Source organism: Macaca mulatta, chromosome X (genome assembly GCF_049350105.2).
Source record: "Macaca mulatta isolate MMU2019108-1 chromosome X, T2T-MMU8v2.0, whole genome shotgun sequence".
NCBI classification, from domain to species: domain Eukaryota; kingdom Metazoa; phylum Chordata; class Mammalia; order Primates; family Cercopithecidae; genus Macaca; species Macaca mulatta.
In genome coordinates this window covers 130,010,679-130,028,966 of record NC_133426.1, presented here as the reverse complement: position 1 = coordinate 130,028,966, position 18,288 = coordinate 130,010,679, and the positions used below count along the sequence as shown (strand labels likewise).

General features: G+C 37.1%; 1 protein-coding gene and 1 pseudogene across 12 annotated transcripts in view; one reads left to right on the top strand and one right to left on the bottom strand.

The window, feature by feature from the left end:
- THOC2 (THO complex subunit 2) overlaps positions 1-14,234 on the top strand; it is a 132,424-nt gene extending 118,190 nt beyond the window's left edge. For 4 of the 12 annotated variants that reach the window (XM_015128126.3, XM_015128122.3, XM_015128124.3 and 1 more), the window contains exons 34-39: positions 503-640; positions 983-1,052; positions 1,135-1,292; positions 3,186-3,262; positions 3,738-3,783; positions 11,053-14,234. In XM_015128126.3, coding sequence (XP_014983612.1) covers positions 503-640; positions 983-1,052; positions 1,135-1,292; positions 3,186-3,262; positions 3,738-3,765 — 471 coding nt within the window. In that variant the 3' untranslated portion in view covers positions 3,766-3,783; positions 11,053-14,234. Of the gene's footprint in view, positions 1-502; positions 641-982; positions 1,293-3,185; positions 3,327-3,737; positions 3,784-11,052 lie in introns of those variants that run through there. The other 8 variants (XM_077987565.1, XM_015128125.2, XM_015128119.2 and 5 more) reach the window with 6 other exon arrangements.
- Positions 11,054-18,288, bottom strand: part of LOC106995314 (tyrosine-protein kinase Fer-like) — a 29,701-nt pseudogene continuing 22,466 nt past the window's right edge.

Below are 18,288 nucleotides of genomic sequence, written 5' to 3'. Positions count from 1 at the left end.
CTGAGGCAGAAAAGAATTATTAGCAAAATCATGGCTAGGTTTTATATTTATACTTTTGCCCATTGCCATTATTGACTTCCTGTCAGTGGATGGTAAGACTATTTAAAATTTTCATGATTGTGTAGAGGTGTTTTTCTTTCTTTTTTTTTTTTGACAATAGAGAAAGTCCAGTCACTATTGTTCATATATGGACTCTTGTAATGGTGGTTATAGGTCTTTACAATAGAGCTATAAGGAATACTCTAGTTTGTGAATTTACTAATGAGTCTCAGTTGAGGCACAAATGAACTGATGGAGTTTAAATGGTAATTTTTATAAGGCCAAGAATTGAAGGCTTTGTATAATTTGTGCCATGCCCTTTTATTTTACCTCTTGTAATCCAGATAGCTGACCAGTTTTGACTTTGGGTATAATTCCCAATTGTGTTTCATTTAATAAACAAACAAATGATGCCAATACTGGAAAACTAATAATCTTTAGTAATATTGCCTTGATTTAACAGCTCTACATTAATCATACTCCTCCACCACTGTCCAAGAGTAAGGAGAGAGAAATGGACAAGAAAGATTTGGACAAGTCAAGGGAAAGATCCAGAGAAAGAGAGAAAAAAGATGAAAAGGACAGGAAAGAGCGGAAAAGGGTTTGTAATTTTTTTTAAACTAGTTTGGAAAGCTCATTGTCATGTACACCAGTGTGTATGTTGCCTTTTAAAAAATACTAGTTTGTTCCATAGTTGTCTGTTTTTTCATGATTTTATTGATATTTTTACCCCGAAGTATTTGCATCTTCTACATTAATAAGGATCTTCAGCCTAATAATCTCTATCAGCTCTGCTTGTCTTTCATGCCATTTTTATCAAGTGTGTGAAACTACTGCAAATATTCTCCATTGCTAGTTAGCTATGCCCTTCTCATATAAAAGTAATATTTTAAAACAAAAACAAAAGCCCTTGGTCAATGTAGTTCACAATTCTTGGTTCTAGGATCACTCAAACAACGACCGTGAAGTGCCACCGGACTTAACCAAGCGACGTAAAGAGGAGAATGGAACAAGTAGGTAGACTTATTCATATCTTTGAAGGTATCATCGAAGTGAATTGGAAAAGGCTTTCATGATTTTCTTTTGTAATTTTAGTGGGGGTTTCAAAACATAAAAGTGAAAGTCCTTGTGAATCTCCTTATCCAAATGAGAAAGACAAGGAAAAAAATAAGTCAAAATCTTCAGGCAAAGAAAAAGGCAGTGATTCATTTAAATCTGAGAAGATGGATAAAATCTCCTCCGGTGGCAAAAAGGTAAATTAGGAAAATAAAGGAATAATATGCTTTATCTTAAAAAAATCAACTCTGAAAATTTAGCAAATATTGAATTTTTTTCCTAGTCATACAGTCTTTTGTTCATTATTTAGGGGTGGGAAGAAGAGATATTGAGGGAGGGCAGGTTATGTGTTTGGGGAATTTGAGTCAGTTCAGTCCCAGATTACTAGGAGGGTAGAGTTAGTATACCTCTGAGATTCCTTTCCCCTCTCCATTCCATTCCCACCTACTTCTGTTGATTGAGTTTCAGCTGTTCTTTGCATTTTCTTTTTTCTCCACCAACTCTTTGCTTTTAGTTTCTCTTTATTCCTGAGATTAAAATACGGTCACGTGTATTCTCTCTGACCATCATAGCGTCAAAAAGTCTTGATTGTGATTTGAAACATTTTTGTAACGTTTTCTCCTAATAAACTCATTTGTTTGAAACTTGTATTTGATTTAAAAATTGAGTATAAGATACATTCTCTTACATATTAATGGTTGACATTTAAAATGAATCTCATGCATCTGCCATAAAGTAATAAGCAAACCATTACTAAAGTGTAAATTGTTTATAAAACATTGTTATGTATATTGAAAATATATGCCTTTTATTCATAGTTCATAAAAACAGCTTTAGAAAATTATATAAGGAACATTTTAATTCTATGCTTTAAAAGATAGGCTGTTCTTTTAGGTGTTTTTAAATTGAGGTAAAATTCAAATAACATAAAATTAATCATTTTAAAGGTATACATTTAAGTGACATTTAGTATATTTACAGTATTGTGTAATCATCTCTACCTAGTTCCAAAACATTTTTACCACCTCCAAGAGAAAACTCTATACCCATTTAAACAGTCACTCCCATTTTCCCCTTCTCCTTAGCCCCTGGGAACCATAAATCTATTTTCTTTATGGATTCACTCATTCTGAATATTTTATATAAATGAAATAGTACAATAATGTGGCCTTTTGTGTCTGATGTCTTTCATTTAGCATAATGTTTTTTTGAAGTTCTTCCATGTTGTAGCATGTGTCATTTACTTCATTTCTTTTTATAGCCAAGTAATATTTCATTATATGAATATACCACATTTATTTATCCATTTGTCAGTTGATAGACTTTTGAGTTGTTTCCACGTTTTGGCTATTGTCAGTAGTGCTGCTGTGAACATTTGTGTGGGGCTATAAGTATTTGTTCAAACACCTGTTTTTAATTATTTTGGGTACATGCCCAAGAATGGAATTTCTAGGTTATATGGTAATTCTATGTTTAACTTTTGAGGAACCACCAAACTCTTTTAGACAGTGGCTGTACAGTTTACATTTCTACCAACAAAGTATGAGGGTGCAGATTTCTCTACATCCTTGTCAACACTGGTTATTTTCTGTTTTTGTTTTTTTATTATAGCCATTCCAGTAAGTGCGAAGTGGTGTCTCATTGTGGTTTTGATTTGCATTTTCTTAATAACTAATGATGTTGAACATATTTTCTTGTGCTTATTGGCCATTTGTTTATGTTTCAAGAAATCTGTTCAGATACCTTGACCATTTTTTATTTAGAGGGTTTGTGTTTTTGTTGCTCAGCTGTAAGAGTTCTTTATATATTTTGGATACTAGATCCTTATGAGATATGTGATTTGCAAATTTTTTCTCCAGTTCTATAGGTTGTCTTTTCACTTTCTTGATAGTGTTCTTTGATGAATGAATATTTTTACTTTTGGTGAAGTTCAATGTATCTGTTTTTTTCCTTTTGTTGCTTATGCTTTTGGTGTCATATTAAGTAAGTTTTTGAAGACAAATTATAGCTTGTGGGTGATGAAAAGGGGTTTTGAGCTGGCTTTTATATTTGGTTTTCCCTTCCCCAACTAATTCTACCATTTCTTATAGGAGTCCAGGCATGATAAAGAAAAGATAGAAAAGAAAGAGAAACGGGACAGTTCAGGAGGAAAGGAAGAGAAGAAACAATATCCTTTTCATTTTGATGTTTTCAGTCAGTATAATGGAAAGCTTTGATACTGGTCATGTTTACAATTGTACTCTTTTAGTATGTGGTTTAAATGCTTAAGGGCTTATTAGTTTTGAAATGGTCTTTCCAATTAACTCTCTCAAAATGTATGAAATCTGGAAGTGGGATACTTGATGTTCTTGATATTTAAAAATACTTCTTTGGTGACTGAGTTTTATGCCACTAAGGGATTTATAGTCCTTCGGGTTATATTATCACAGAGAGGAAGAAAGGGAACAGAGAGTGCCTAGGGCCGGGGACATTGGGAATAGAAGGGCAAAATGATGAGGCAGACAAGCAGAGCTGGTAGAGTTTGAGGCTACCAGGCTGGTCAGAGCCTATATAGGCCTGCAAGCTGAGGTGCTGTACTAAAAGGGGAGATGTTCTTCTTTCCGCCATTCCCAAAAGTTGTTTTCCCTTAATTTGTCATCTACTCATAAGTCCTCGGACAAGCACAGATAATAAAGACTTTCCATCAAGGTGAGTGTTCTCTCACCACCTTTTCATTTAATGATAGAAACATAAAACGAGGTCTGACAGTGTTGAAAAACTAGATGCATTTTACAAGCTACAACTACTTGATTTTTTCACCTACATATAATGACCAAGTCTTTGGATATAGAAGCAAAACAAGATTCAGAGTTATTTTTAAGCTGTTTTCATTTTAAGCTTGCTGATTAGCCACACATTTTTTTTAAGCACCAAGATATATTTAAGAACATCTGGCTTTATCTTCACCACTTATTCCCATCTTCTCTGGATAATTAATTATGTTTTTAAAGTCCTTATAGCCTTGTAAATGATGGTGGTGGTATCTGCATTTTACAGGTGAAGAAACAGACTCTGAGAGGTTAAGTTGAAGAGGGTTATAAAGATATTAGTCAACAGAGCCAACACTCAAACCTCGGTCTTTCTATCCTTTAGTGTTTTCTGTTCCTTTTGCTTTCTCATGCTGATGTGTTATCCAAAGATTTTTAAGTTTTTGTGCCTTGGTTTTTTTTTTTTTTTTTTTTTAACCACTGCCCATGTTTTGCAACAGAAAATATGGTCTGTGTTTTTAGTTCTGGAATCTACAATGTGTAACTTTTTTTTTTAGGTAATGCACTTATGATTTATGTGAGATTTAAAAAGTATTTTACCCATCTTAAATAAATTGTATTTCCATCACAGTGGATACAGTGTTCAGACCCTAATATTGCCTTTTTTGAGCACTTAAGATAATCTGAATAGTTACTGTTTGGTGATACCTTGGTATTATTGAAGTACGTAGGACAATTTGCCCCCTAAATGTAATGGTTCCAGACAGCTGTATTTTGAGGCTGTTGATTCTGCCTTTATTGATTGATTGATTGATTGATTGATTGAGACGGAGTCTCACTCTGTCTCCCAGGCTGGAGTGCAGTGGTGCGATCTCAGCTCACTGAAACCTCTGCCACCCAGGTTCAAGCGATTCTCCTGCCTCAGCCTCCTGAGTAGCCGGGATTAGAGGTGCCTGCCACCGCGCCCGGCTAATTTTTGTATTTTTAGTAGAGATGGGGTTTAACCATGTTGGCCAGGCTGGTCTTGAACTCTTGACCTCGTGATCCACCTGCCTCAGCCTTCCAAAGTGCTGGGATTACAGGTGTGAGCTACCGTGTCCGGCCGACTCTTGCTTCCATGTTAGCTATCATTTCTTAATATATTAAGTATACTTGTTTGTCTATACCTCCTTAATATATTAAGTATACTTGCTTGTCTATACCTCCCCCCTAATATTATTGGATGCTTCTAATCTTTTATGAGACCAGATAGATAAGCAAGGCTATTTACCAGTGTTTAAATTATAAGTGAGAAATGTCTGAGAGCCAGTTCTGTATAAGGGTATGGGCTTAAAGGTATGGATTTTGTCATCTTTATTTTGGCTGCAAAGCAGGGATTTGAGAGGTTGCCATATAGTCAACACATGATGAATGGTGTGCTTTTCCTGCTTTTTTGGTGCTTGTTATGTAAGTAGAGTAGGGTCAAGTAGGGTAAATGAGAGTTAAGAACATTTAGAATTTAATAGATTTAAAAGGAAATATTACTGCTAATTCTTGAATTCTAGCTGCTCCTACCCCCATTCCAACCTTGACAACTATCTTCTCTGGTGAGCCATAAACTCTTAATCCTCATTTTAACCTTTCTTTTAATCTGGCATTTTGCTGTCACATGTGGTCTCCCTATTAAAAGAAAAACAAAAAGCCCACCTTTCATATCTTCATGAGGAGTGAGCCAGCCATTGTCACTGACAACTTTCACAGTGATTTTATATATCTCTCTTTACTCAGTACCTAAATATTATTTTTTTGTATGTGAAGGTTATGCTACAGATTTGAGTTTTTCTTACACTGACCATGAATTTGTATTTTACTCCTCTGTATAATCTCTTAGGAACAAAGGGATAACAAAACTGGTCAGGGTTAGATATTTGGCTTGTGGTCTTATAGCAAAGCTTCTAGATTCAGATGTTCTTTTAAAAGTACATCTAGCTGGATGTCCATCCTGTTGAATTCCTCATTGACAACTTTGTATGATACTTTCTTCTTGGGTAGACTCTTAATTCTGTGAGACTCTGGTTGATAGTTTCTTTTTTTTTTTTTGAGACAAAGAAGTCGTGCTGTTTTGACCAGGCTGGAGTGTAATGGTGCAATCTTGGCTCACTGCAACTTCCGCCTTCCGGGTTCAAGAGATTCTCCTGCCTCATCCTCCTGAGTAGCTGGGATTACAGGCATGCACCACCATGCCTGTCTAATTTTTGTGTTTTTAGTAGAGACAGGGTTTCACCATGTTGGGCAGGCTGGTCTTGAACTCCTGACCTCAGGTGATCCACCTGCCTTGGCCTCCCAAAGTGCTGGGATTACAGGTGTGAGCCACTGTGCTGGGCCATCTGGCTGATAGTTTCATTTTCTTTTTCTTTTTTCTTTTTGAGATGGAGTCTCGGTCTGTCACCCAGGCTGGAGTGCAGTGGTGCAGTCTTGGCTCACTACAATCTCTCCCTCTTGGGTTCAAACGATTCTCCTGCCTCAGCCTCCCTGGTAGCTGGGACTATAGGCACACGCCACCATGCCCGACTAATTTTTGTATTTTTAGTAGAGACAGGGTTTAGCCAGGTTGGCCAGGCCGGTCTCGAACTCCTGACCTCAGGTGATCCACCTGCCTCGGCCTCCCAAAGTGCTGGCATTACAAACGTGACCCACTGTACCCGACCGATAGTTTATTTAAAAAAAAAAAAAAATTATAAGTATAGATGGGGTTTCGCCATGTTGCCCAGGCTAGTCTGAAACTCCTGGACTCAAGCCATCTTTGTGACTTGGTCTCCCAACATGCTGGGATTATAGGCATGAGCCGCCGTGCCTGGCCGATAGTCTTCTTTTTCTGGTTGTTGACTGCTGCCTTCTATTTGGATACATTCCAGGGTTGGTCAGGTCTGTTTTTCTTCCTTTTCTTTTAGAATGTTATCATTTCTGATTGGAACCATCTCTTTACAGGCTACTTTGAAATCTGCTGCCCTCCCCCACTCCCCTTTTATTTTCTGTTCTTTAGAAAGGATAGCTCTTACATATGTCATATTTCCATGATTGAAAGATGTCATTACTTGTAAGATTTCATTATTGTTTTTAGAACAGTTTTCTTGAGGAGGGTTGGTAGAGAAGTAACACACTGATTTGTAAGTATCATCCTGATTTTCACAAACGTTAAAACAATCACATTAGAATTAAGATACAAGGCCAGGCATGGTGGCTCATGCCTGTAATCCCACTGTAGGAGGCTAAGGCAAGAGGATTGCTTGAGGCCAGGCGTTTGAGATCAGCCTGGGCAACATAGCGAGACCCCATTTCTAATAAATAAATAAATAAATAAATAAATAAATAAATAAAACAAACTTAGCTAAGCATGGTAGTATGCACCTGGAGTTTGAGACCAGCCTGGGCAACATAGCGAGACCCCATTTCTAAGAAATAAATAAATAAATAAATAAATAAAACTTAGCTAGGCATGGTAGTATGCACCTGTAGTACCAGCTCCTTGGGAGTCTGAGGCTGGAGGATTTCCTGAGCATAGGAGTTCAAGGCTGCAGTAAGCCATGATTATGCCACTGCACTCCAGCGTGGGTGACAGAGCAAGACTCTGTCTCTTAAGAATTAATAAGATACAGTATATAAATATGACCATAATTAAATTCCTTCCAGTCTTCTGTCATCTTCTCTTGTCTTCTATATTTGGTTGCAAAACTCTGTTCCTTCTCTGCATTGTCTATTTCCCTTAAAGTCTTTGTCCAAATTCATCTTGCCTCTCCTTGATTTAGTCTCTTGAAGATTACTAGTTCCTTTGCCTTTAACCTTTCTTCCTGCTGTAACTTTGTTTTTTTTTAAATTCCTGCTTATAAAATTATCCTCTGAGAACCACCACCCTTTGGCTTCTCAATTTTAATTTGATATATGTGATCCTCAACTCAGGGATGTTGAGTTCAGCAAACTTTTGAAAGTCCTTTTGTGAACCAGATGCTATGCTAAGCTGACATTTGCTCCCAGGCCTTGAGATGCTCAGTCTCCTTGCTTTTTATTATTTTGGATGTAGGACTTTGATTTTAAAGAACATAGCAGTTAGCACTACTTATTCATAATCTGTATTTTTAATCTACTACATTCCTATTCTCATCTTCCATTCCAAGAAGGCCAAATATATTTTGCAGGTCCATTCCTTCTAGTCTCACATGTGTAACCTAATTTTTATCCTCTAAATCCTAGGTTGCAAATTATCAGCCCTTGGGCAGAATGTGGCTTGTTAAATGTACTTTCTTATTTTATTTTATTTTTCATTTCATTTCATTTCATTGCATTTCATTATTTCATTTCATTTCATTTCATTTCATTTCATTTCATTTTTGAGACAGAGTCTCTCTCTGTCGCCCATACTGGAGCGCAGTGGTGCGATCTTGGCTCACTGCAACCTCTACACCCCGGTTTCAAGCGATTCTCATGCCTTAGTCTCCCAAGTAGCTGGGATTACTGGCATGTGCCGCTGCGCCTGGCTAATTTTTTTGTATTTTCAGCATAGGCGGGGTTTCATCACGTTGGCCAGGCTGGTCTCAAACTCCTGACCTCAAGTGAACCGCTCTCCTTGGCCTCCCAAAATGCTGGGATAACAGGTCTGAGCCACTGCGCCAGGCCTCTTTTTTTAAAAATTTTTTTGTAGAGACGAGGTCTCACTATATTGCCCAGGCTGGTATTGAACTCATGGGCTCAAGTAATCCTGCCCTCTGCCTCTCAAAGTGGTGGGATTACAGATGTGAGCCACCACCACCAGCCAAATGCACCTTCTTAACCTCACACGATATTTCAAAATTTTAAAAATCTGTTTGTTTTTAAAAATCAGAATTGACAAAATCCAAATTTCAGTTTTTCTTGAAGGACTGGAACATCTGGTAACATTGTGTTCTGATTTCTGCATAGCAACATTGTATCCTGGTTTCAGCTACACTTGTCTAGGTGCTGCCCCCCCCCCCCCCCATTTAGAATAGAGCAAGGGCCTTTTTAAAAAGAGTTCACCTCAGTCAGTCCCCACTCAGCTCGTTTCTTTTGTTTTCATTATGTTGTTGGCCTCTGTAGACAATTGATTTTGTAATTCCAGCTCTAAGCCTTTCTTTTGTATTGTTGTTTTCCCTTCAGCTCATACTTTGAAACTGACCTCCTAAGCTCCCAAAGATTTCTTGTTAAAATAAGCATTGCCATTTTGAGGCTTATTCCTAGATGTTGACGATAGGTATTGGGATAGGGTATGGGATAGGGAACTCATCAATGTTCACATCAATGCCAGAGAAACATTTAATATCTCTGTGTAAGTGCAACATTGACTTTTTTGCTACCAAACACACCATTTTATAGGAGAGAAACCGAGAAACCTATACTGATTAAAAGAGCTTGCTTATTTGCTGCAGCACATTTTTTGAGGGCAGATTTAGTATGCTCTCATTTTGGTCTGTATGTAGTAACCATTACATGTATACTAGACTCTTGTTAGGAGTTTGAAAATGACAAACACAAATCATTTTTCTCTTCATTATCATCTTTTATACTTAAAAATACTGAGTATAGGTTTTGTGCACTGATATTCATAGGCACCAAACAGTTGAAGAGGGCAGGAGAAATTTTCTGTTTCCTTACTGTTCCACTTACAGTAGAGCAAATATTCATTTATATGCTGTTTTTAAAAATCTTGACATAGGCATGAGCACTTATAAAAGGCTTCCATGCAACATTTGCCCTAAGTGTGTCTTTCCCCTAGGCACATAATTATCCTGAGAAGCATCCCTGGGTGCAGTTAAGATGCAGCTCAACAGAATCCACATCTTAACTCTGTTACATTTTATCCACATGGAACATCTCAGGAACTCTGTTTGCTATAAGAATTCCTAGGTTGCAGTATAAGGGTAAATGAAGGAGTAAAGTGGATTTAGGATAGCTGTCCCCATGTCTTTCTCCTCATAACTTTTTTCTTCCTTATCAATATTTGTTTGACTTTTTAAATGTCAAGTGCATCCGTATATGCCTTTCTACCTGGGGTTTATGTGCAAAGAATGAGAGAATGAGAATGAAATTCTGACAGTTTCAGACACTAGTAAAAATGCATGGAATGCAGTTCTGAGATGCTTCCTTTGAAGTGAAGACACTTAACCAAAAATAATATATTATTTTTGTGGGCTTGTATTTTATAGTTTCTCTTAAAAATTGTTTGGTTGCCATCCAGAGGGCTCTTTTATGAAGAATCTATATAAACTACTAAAATATTTCTTAGGACCTTTTTGGTAAATTTGATCATAAAATTAAAAAGCGTGTATGTGTTTTATAAAGGCATACCTCTGTTAAGAAGGCTGGTTTTATGTTTGCCTTTTCTTCTCTACTTTGATGACCACCCTAGCTGTTCCTTTCTCCAGACCACCGTACTTTTCAAACTTGATTCTTCTTGTCACAGCTCTCTATAACATCAGTTACAATCAGCTGCCTCAACTCTTTGAGGATTTTTGTGCATAGGATGGCATTGTGAAACATAGGGAAATGGCAGTCTTACTAACAAAACAGGACCTATCTCTGGCCAAAAAGAAAAAGAAAAAGAAAAAAAAAAAAACTAACAACTTAGGAGGTCCAGATAATTACCAATATAAAATGGTGTTCACAGATAAAATCTTGTCTCAGCAGAGTAGGAAGGCCATCTTCTGTTGGCGATGTTCCCTACAAATATTACCAATACAGCTTATAGCACCAATAGGTGTCTGTGATGGAGAAGAGCAGACTATGAACTGAGCCTGGAGTAGAAAATTTTTGAGAAACAGCAACAGTTCTAGATGTGAAAAAGATAGATCTGTGTGATCCCTTACATTTAGAACTTATACTTTCTTATTTACAATGGTTAAAGCAGCACATATTTTTCAAAAATAGTTAATGGGAGAATGTTGCAGGTAATGTGGTATAAATGTTAATGAGAAGAGAAATACTGCTCTGCTGAAAATAGAGTCCTGAAGGCTGAGTTTGGCACTGTTTCATCACTGTGCAACTTTCTTCTTGATGGCAGCTAGCTCTTTCTGAAGTTCAGTAAAGTTGGGGGCGGTTTTCAAGTTTGTAATCCTAACACCTCAGCATTATTTTGTTAAAATACTCTCTGGACACTGCCAAGAGACTGATATCCAGTATCTTCTTTCCACTTGCTCTTGTGCTTGCTGATTTGTCATTCCAGGCTATGGACAGACCCCCTAAGCTGAAAGTCTCCCAGAGGAGGATGCCAAAGCTCCGTGCGTCACTCTCAGAACGATATCTCCCATAATTAAGAGCTTCTGGTGCTGTCCATTTAATGGGAATCTGCTTTAAGTCAGAAGATGAATACACACCACCATCCTCTTGACGAGACATTCCAAAGTCACTGATTTTCAGAACATTATTTTCACCTCCAGGCAGTTTCTTGCAGCAAGGTCCCTGTGTATACATTTTTTACTCGAGATACGCCATCCAGAATCAGCATCTAATGAAAATTTCACTAACTGAGTTTTAGTTCATTCTTCTTTCTCAGAAAAGGAGAGGAAATCGCCTCCTGGAACCAGTTCCTTAATGATGTAGATAGGCCGTCTTTGTGTGCGAACTCCTATACGTTTGACAGTACTGGGATGATTATATTGCTTGAGGATTTTGGCTTCTAGTAAAAATTTTAATTTCAGTTCCTGGGGAAGATGTTCTTGACATATTTTAACAGCAACAGCAATTTTATCCTTTAATGTGCCCTTAAATGTGTCACCAAGATATCCCTTGCCAAGTAATTCTTGTAATGTGACACCTTTATGATTGAGAGCCCATTTCTTATTCTCCTAGTTATGACCACACTGTGATACCATGATGCTCTTAATTGGAACATTGACTTTTTTTGCAATTTAAACAATTGGGATAAAATTCATATAACTTCAAATTTGCCTTTTACTTTTATTTTATTTTATTTTATTTTTTTTTTGAGACCAAGTCTCGCTCTTGTCTCCCAGGCTGGAGTGCAGTGGCGCGATCTCGGCTCACTGCAACCTCTGCCTCCTTCCTGGGTTGAAGCAATTCTCCTTCTTCAGCCTCCTGAGTAGCTGGGACTACAGGCGTGCACCGCCACGCCTGGCTAATTTTTGTATTTTTAGTAGAGATAGGGGTTTCACCATGTTAGCCAGGATGGTCTCGATCTCCTGACCTGGTGATCTACCCACCTTGGCCTCCCAAAGTGTTGGGATTACAGGCGTGAGCCACCACGCCCGGCCTCAGATTTGCCATTTTAAAGTGTACAATTCAGTGGTTTTTAGTATATCCGCTGTGTTGTGCAAGCATCACTGCTGTCTAATTCTGGAACATTTCTATCACCCCAAAAAGAAACTCCATGCCTATTAGCAGTCACTCCCAATTCTTCCCTTCCTCAGCCCCTGGAAATTAGTAATGTACTTTCTGTTTCTATGATTTTGACTGTTTTGGACATTTCATTTAAATGGAATTATGCAATAATTTGTGGCCTTTTGTGTTTGGCTTTCACTTAGCATCATGTTCTCAAGGCTCATCCATGTTGTGGCATGTATCAACTCCATTCCTTTTTATGGCTAAATGATGTTTCATTGTATGAGTGTGTACCACATTTTATTTATCCATTCAGCAATTAATGGACAGGAACAATGGCTTTTAAGTATTAAATTGTAAGTTCAACATTAAATGTATCCACAGTTATTGATAATGTCAAGATTATACATGGTGTGAACAGAATGCTGTGTAGAAATGATATGTAAATTATTTGTCAGCATTTCATGTAAGTGTGATTATTTTCTAAGGACCCTTCTAGCCCTGGTTTTAAGAAATATGTGAATGTAGTATTTTCATCAATAAAGTTTAATGCATTAAGCATTAGCTTAAAATTTGAATGAAGGCAGATGTGAAGATATTTGCCACATGTTGTAATAATCATGTTTTGAAATTATTTCAATATGAAGTATTTGAAAAATGTCAATACATAAAGGAAAGGAAATGAGTATAATTAAGTCAATATATTTTTAAAGCAATTTTTATAATTTAGCAGACACTGCATCTTAATATAAGTTACTATTAAAATTGTGTCCTTGTGAAAAATGTGATGTCATTTTTCTTTTTTTGTTGACCATGTAAAATAGGTTACTTTTCTTTGCTACATTTTCTATTTACTTTTGATAAGCTATTGCTTGCCCCTGTGGAAAGTTTTACTTGTTGCTCCATTTTTTTCTCCCTACCCCCACCCCTCTCTCCCACATGCACACAATGTTCAGTTTTTTTTTTAAGTCATCATTAGTGTGTTTATCTTTAATGGTTTCTAAGAATGGACAAAAAGAAACACACAAATATTTCATCCTTTTCTGGGGACTCAAGTCTTTGTTACTGATGGAACTCATTAACTTTTCTTTCTTTCTTAAACCTTCCTCCCTCCTTACCTTTTCCTCTTCCTTCCTTCTTCTCTTCTTCCTTTCTTCTCCCCTCCCTCCTTTCATTCTCCTTCTCTCCTTCTCCCTTCCTTTTCTCCTACCTCCTTTGACTAACTGTCCCTCCCCTACTCCCTCCTTTCCTTCCTTCCTTCTTCTCTATCAATATAATCACTTTGTTTCTTTCAGGTGAGATTGGAGTGGAACTGTTCAGCTGCGACCAGAAATTTATTTTCCTGAGTAAATTGCCAAGAATTAAGAATGAAGAGGGCCATTTGCATCTCCTTAAATTATTCAGTTATCTGCTTTATTGCTCCATGTGGAAAACTTAAAATTGTTAAGTTGTGCATTACTGTATTTTAACTTGTTGCTTAGTTTCTACATGTTTATTTTCAGTAATGGCTGAAAGTGTTAACTGTTCCATACTTATAGCACAATGTGCTGCATAAGGTTACCTGTGTACAGAGTTTTACTTTAGTTTAACTAAATATTGCCTGGGTTCAGTTTTTATTTCCATTCTGAAATGCTTCCTTTTTATTGTTTGAAACTGAAAATAAACAATTGTTGAACCATTTTGATTTTACCTCATTTTAAAACTCAGTTTTAATTTATTATTTGGCTTGTTCTTAATATTAGTCACTAAAAGCAATGGGAGCATTGTCTTATGAAATGCTTAGGAATCATTTTATATAGTACATGTACAACATTAAACGTGTTTAAAAAAGAAAAAGGTACCAGCGCTCACTTGTCCCTTGCCATTTTTTCTTGTAATTATGTTAGACAAATCTTGGCGGCGGGGGGATCAAAACATAATTGTTTTAATTCTACAGCTATAGGAGCTTTGTATTGCTAAACTTTCGTCTGGAAAAGTTTCACAGTGACATTTTTAAAAGAGAATTTTTTTATCTACCGAATTCTACCAGTGTAACCTTTTTTCTAAATAAACAATAGTTTTCTCAAATGGTTGTATATTATTGTGTATATTGTTGCTTATTCAAAATGACATAGCAAAGATAATTCATTAAGGTTCCTAGCCCTTCTCAGTTCTTATTCCGTGGGCTACATTATTTTCAAATGACATATCATCCGATAATAGGAAAATATCCTCTTTGATTACCTCTATAGTTGGAGTAAACAGTGGACTGATATCATGCCTGGATTTGTCCATTTAGTCTTCAGTTCCTTGGAAACAATACCTATGCAAATTAAAATTTTCAGAGAATGACAAAAAGGATATACTTTTTTAAAGAACTGAGAAATGCTGAGCATATTTTAAATGAATTGGCAAAAGGGTATAAATCTTGATACCCTTTTCAGGTAATTGTAATTTGCAAAAATCGATGAGCAGAATATTTATGGGAGGGTGATGTATTCAGTGACTGTTGAGTGCTTATAATGTGCCTGACATAAAAATAGATGTTTTGTTAGAGTGACTTCTGACTTTGAGAAAATAACTATGGCTTATGTCAAAATTATTTGTCTGAAAGATATCAGGAAAAACTTTCCAGTTGTTAAATATGCATTCATATTTTAAAGGTTTCATGATTGTGATTTTGAACTAGAAAGTTTACTACTAATTAGATAGCATCAGTATACCTTCTTCCTGTTGCCCCAAATCATCAAACACAGGTAATCAGTTCTGGCCTTGCTAGAAATGCACTGATGATGGAAAATACTATCTTTGGATTAACTATGTAAAAATAATATATATTGGAAGTAGGAAATCTGTTTGTATAGTGCTAGCTATTTTAGGGCATCTACTCTGTTCTAGGTCCAAAGAAGTATAAGACCGGTCTCGAGAGTGCTTCCAATCTAGTTTGGAAAACAAGAACCAAATGAATGCTATAGGGGGCCAGCAAACTTTTTTTGTAAAGGGCCAGATAGTAAATATTTGTGGCCTTGCAGGCCATGTGGTTCCCATTGCAACTACTAAGCTCTGCCACTGTATTGTTGATGCAGTTATAAATAATATGTAAGTGAATAAGCATGGCTGAGTTAAGTAAAAGTTTATTTACAAAACAGGTGGAAGCCTACATTTGGCCTGCAGGCCATAGTTTGCCAACCCCTTCTATAAAGAGTAGAGAGTCCTATAGGGTATTCATTAAAAAATATTTGAGGGTGGGAGATGGGTGAGGGATAAAAGACCACATACTGGGTACAGTGCACACTGCTTGGGTGATGGGTGCAGCAAAATCTCAGAAATCACCACTAAATAACTTATTCATGTAACCAAACACCACCTGTTCCCCAAAAACCTATTGAAATATATGAGTGCCTCTTATGTATCAGAGGTGCAGCCATGAGCAAAACAAACCCCTGTCCTCATGGAACTTCCATTATGTTACTTGGAGGGAGGTCCTCTGAGGAAGAATAAACCTGGATAAGGAGACTGGGGTGAGGCCGAATTTACTACTGATTACACAGTGACTATGGAGTGAAGATGAACGAAGCAGGACATTTTGAGGCAGTTATCACAGTATGAATATTTTATTATCGAGTAATGTGTCTGATTCCCAACCCATCTTTGAACCTTTTACATGAAAGTAATATGCAGGATCTCTCTCTCTCTCTCTCTCTCTCTCGTTCTAGTGGGTGGCATCTAGCTTGCCATTTTCTAGAAAGGAGTTCTTGACTAAAGGCTCATGAATGAGCTTGGGGGATATTTACGGGCCTTCCAGAATCCCAGAAATTGGGTACAAGTTTGTGTTATGTACACTTTTCTGAGTCTATAGCTTTTGCCAGATTCTCAAGAAAATAGGCCTAAGGTGGTACGTTTGTTTTTCTGGGTCTTGTTCCAAAGGTGTCTGAGACCTTTATAACTAACGCTGAATTTTTGGGGGGATGGTGAGAAGGTGGAAGACAGTTGTCTGTATATCTACCTTGGATTATATGGTAGGGGCTAAAGTTAGAGCAGCAGCCTTCCTTGCCTTGGCAAATAATCTAGAAGTGATTTGCAATTTGTTGGAAAGTAACTGGTCCATGGTATAGGACCATTTCCTCTTTTAAGGAGGCACTTTAGCCAAACATGGGCAGACATCCTAGTAGCCTTTTTTTTTTTTGACAATTATGTGATTGATTTATTTCTACTGTACTATGATCCAAAAATGATTTATGAAAAAAACAGTGCAGTATCTTTAAATGAGAAAATTTGTTTCTGGGTGAAATTAATAACCTAACTGAAGCTATTACCCCAAAATGTCGTGTATAAGTGGGCCATGGAGAAACTGGCAGGCCACAAAGAGAAGGTAATGTGATTAGTTATAGGAACTAGTGTCCATCAAATATAAAGTTAGTTGCAGCGGAGAAGAATGTTTCCTGGCACCGAGGCCTGAAAGAAACTTCTTTGCATTCACAAAGCAATCATGTCTTTTCAGTGGATAAAACAAAGGAATGTGCCTTGTAAATGATCTTGAGTATTACCCGATGGCCAACACCTTAGTTCATTCTAGTAAGGTTATTCTACAATGACACTGGAACATGCGGTCCAGGCATGCGGGTCTCTGATGATTTGTTTCAGTCCAGGAAAACATTTTTAAATATTTGGGACAGGGTTTGTACACTGGGATTTATTATAGCCTTGTTTTTTATGTTTGTAAAGATTAGGAAACTCATGCAACTGTTGTTTGGTTCCCATGATGCAAGTAATATGAACAAGACCTGTTTAGTGTAAAAGCTTTGCCTGCCCTTTGTTTCATTTTTATGGATGGTTATCTCTAAGGCTGCCTCTTAGATAGAATGAAGCTTGTAATACTGTAACTGCTTAATGTTCTATCTCACTACTTATCAGAAATGTGGTTTAAATGCTTAAGTTGTTTGTTTTCATTTTTTTTGAGACAGGGTCTCACTGTTGCCCATGCTGGAGTGCAGTGGTGCGATCTTGGCTCATGGCAGCCTCCACCTCCTGTGCTCAAGTGATTCTCTTGCCTCAGCCTCCCGAATAGCCGGAATTATAGGCACGTGCCACCATGCATGGCTAATTTTTGTATTTTCAGTAGAGATCGGGTTTCACCATGTTGGCCAGGCTGGTCTCGAACTCCTGACCTCAAGTGATCCGCCCACCTCGTAAATGTTTAAGTTTTAAAAATTGAAGTAACATTTCTACAGACACTATCTTTCAGGGCCAAGGAGATTTTATTGGGTCCAGAGCTGAGAATAAAAAAAGGAGCTGCTTAAAAGATGGTAATTCATGCTAATCGAACACAGATTTTCTTCTATTTATAGACACGAGTAGACATAAGAACAAGAGGAGGGATGTTGGAAGTAGTGATTAAAGGAAGTGTGGCAACCTGAGAAAATAAACCTTAATGTAAAAAATTCTGGTTTTGTTCCTGATTCTTAGGTACTGTTTTAAGCTGTAATGAATGGCCATTTCTAAATGGATCAGGCTTAAAAAGCTTAATTCCTTTGATGTGTTGCTAAATGGATGTGGTTAACAGAGGAAGGAGAGGGAACAGAGATGATTCTGATTGGGCACAGGGCACATAAGCTTGAGAAATACATAATTGCAGATGAGAAACAGCCTTCATTTCATGGTTAGGAGCTAGAAAATGACCTGGCACTTAACCTCTAGCTTAGTCTGACCTCTGATTTTTGTTAGATGACAGCTAGATGTCCTTGGGCTCGAGTATCAGACCAATGGACAGCTATTATTACCTCTATCCTCACAAAATTTTCTTATATTTTAACGAGAATGATACTGTACTTTGTTCAAGGCTTTCTTGATCCTAATTTCATGTGGTATGTAATAGTACTTATCTCCTATTGCATATATCATCATTATCAAAGAACGCTTCTGAATTGTAATTGGATATGCCATTGCTAGGTACTATTATACAGCATCTTTTCTGCTTTCTGGAATAATTGATCCAAGACATCAGTAAGACAGACAAACATGCTAAGCAAGAAACAATATGTAAAATGAGTAAGGTATCCATACCACGTGCAGCTGGGGACCAGGTGGTACATTTTAAGAGTTGGTGAATATTCAGTAAGAATTACCTCAGACTAAGTGTGAT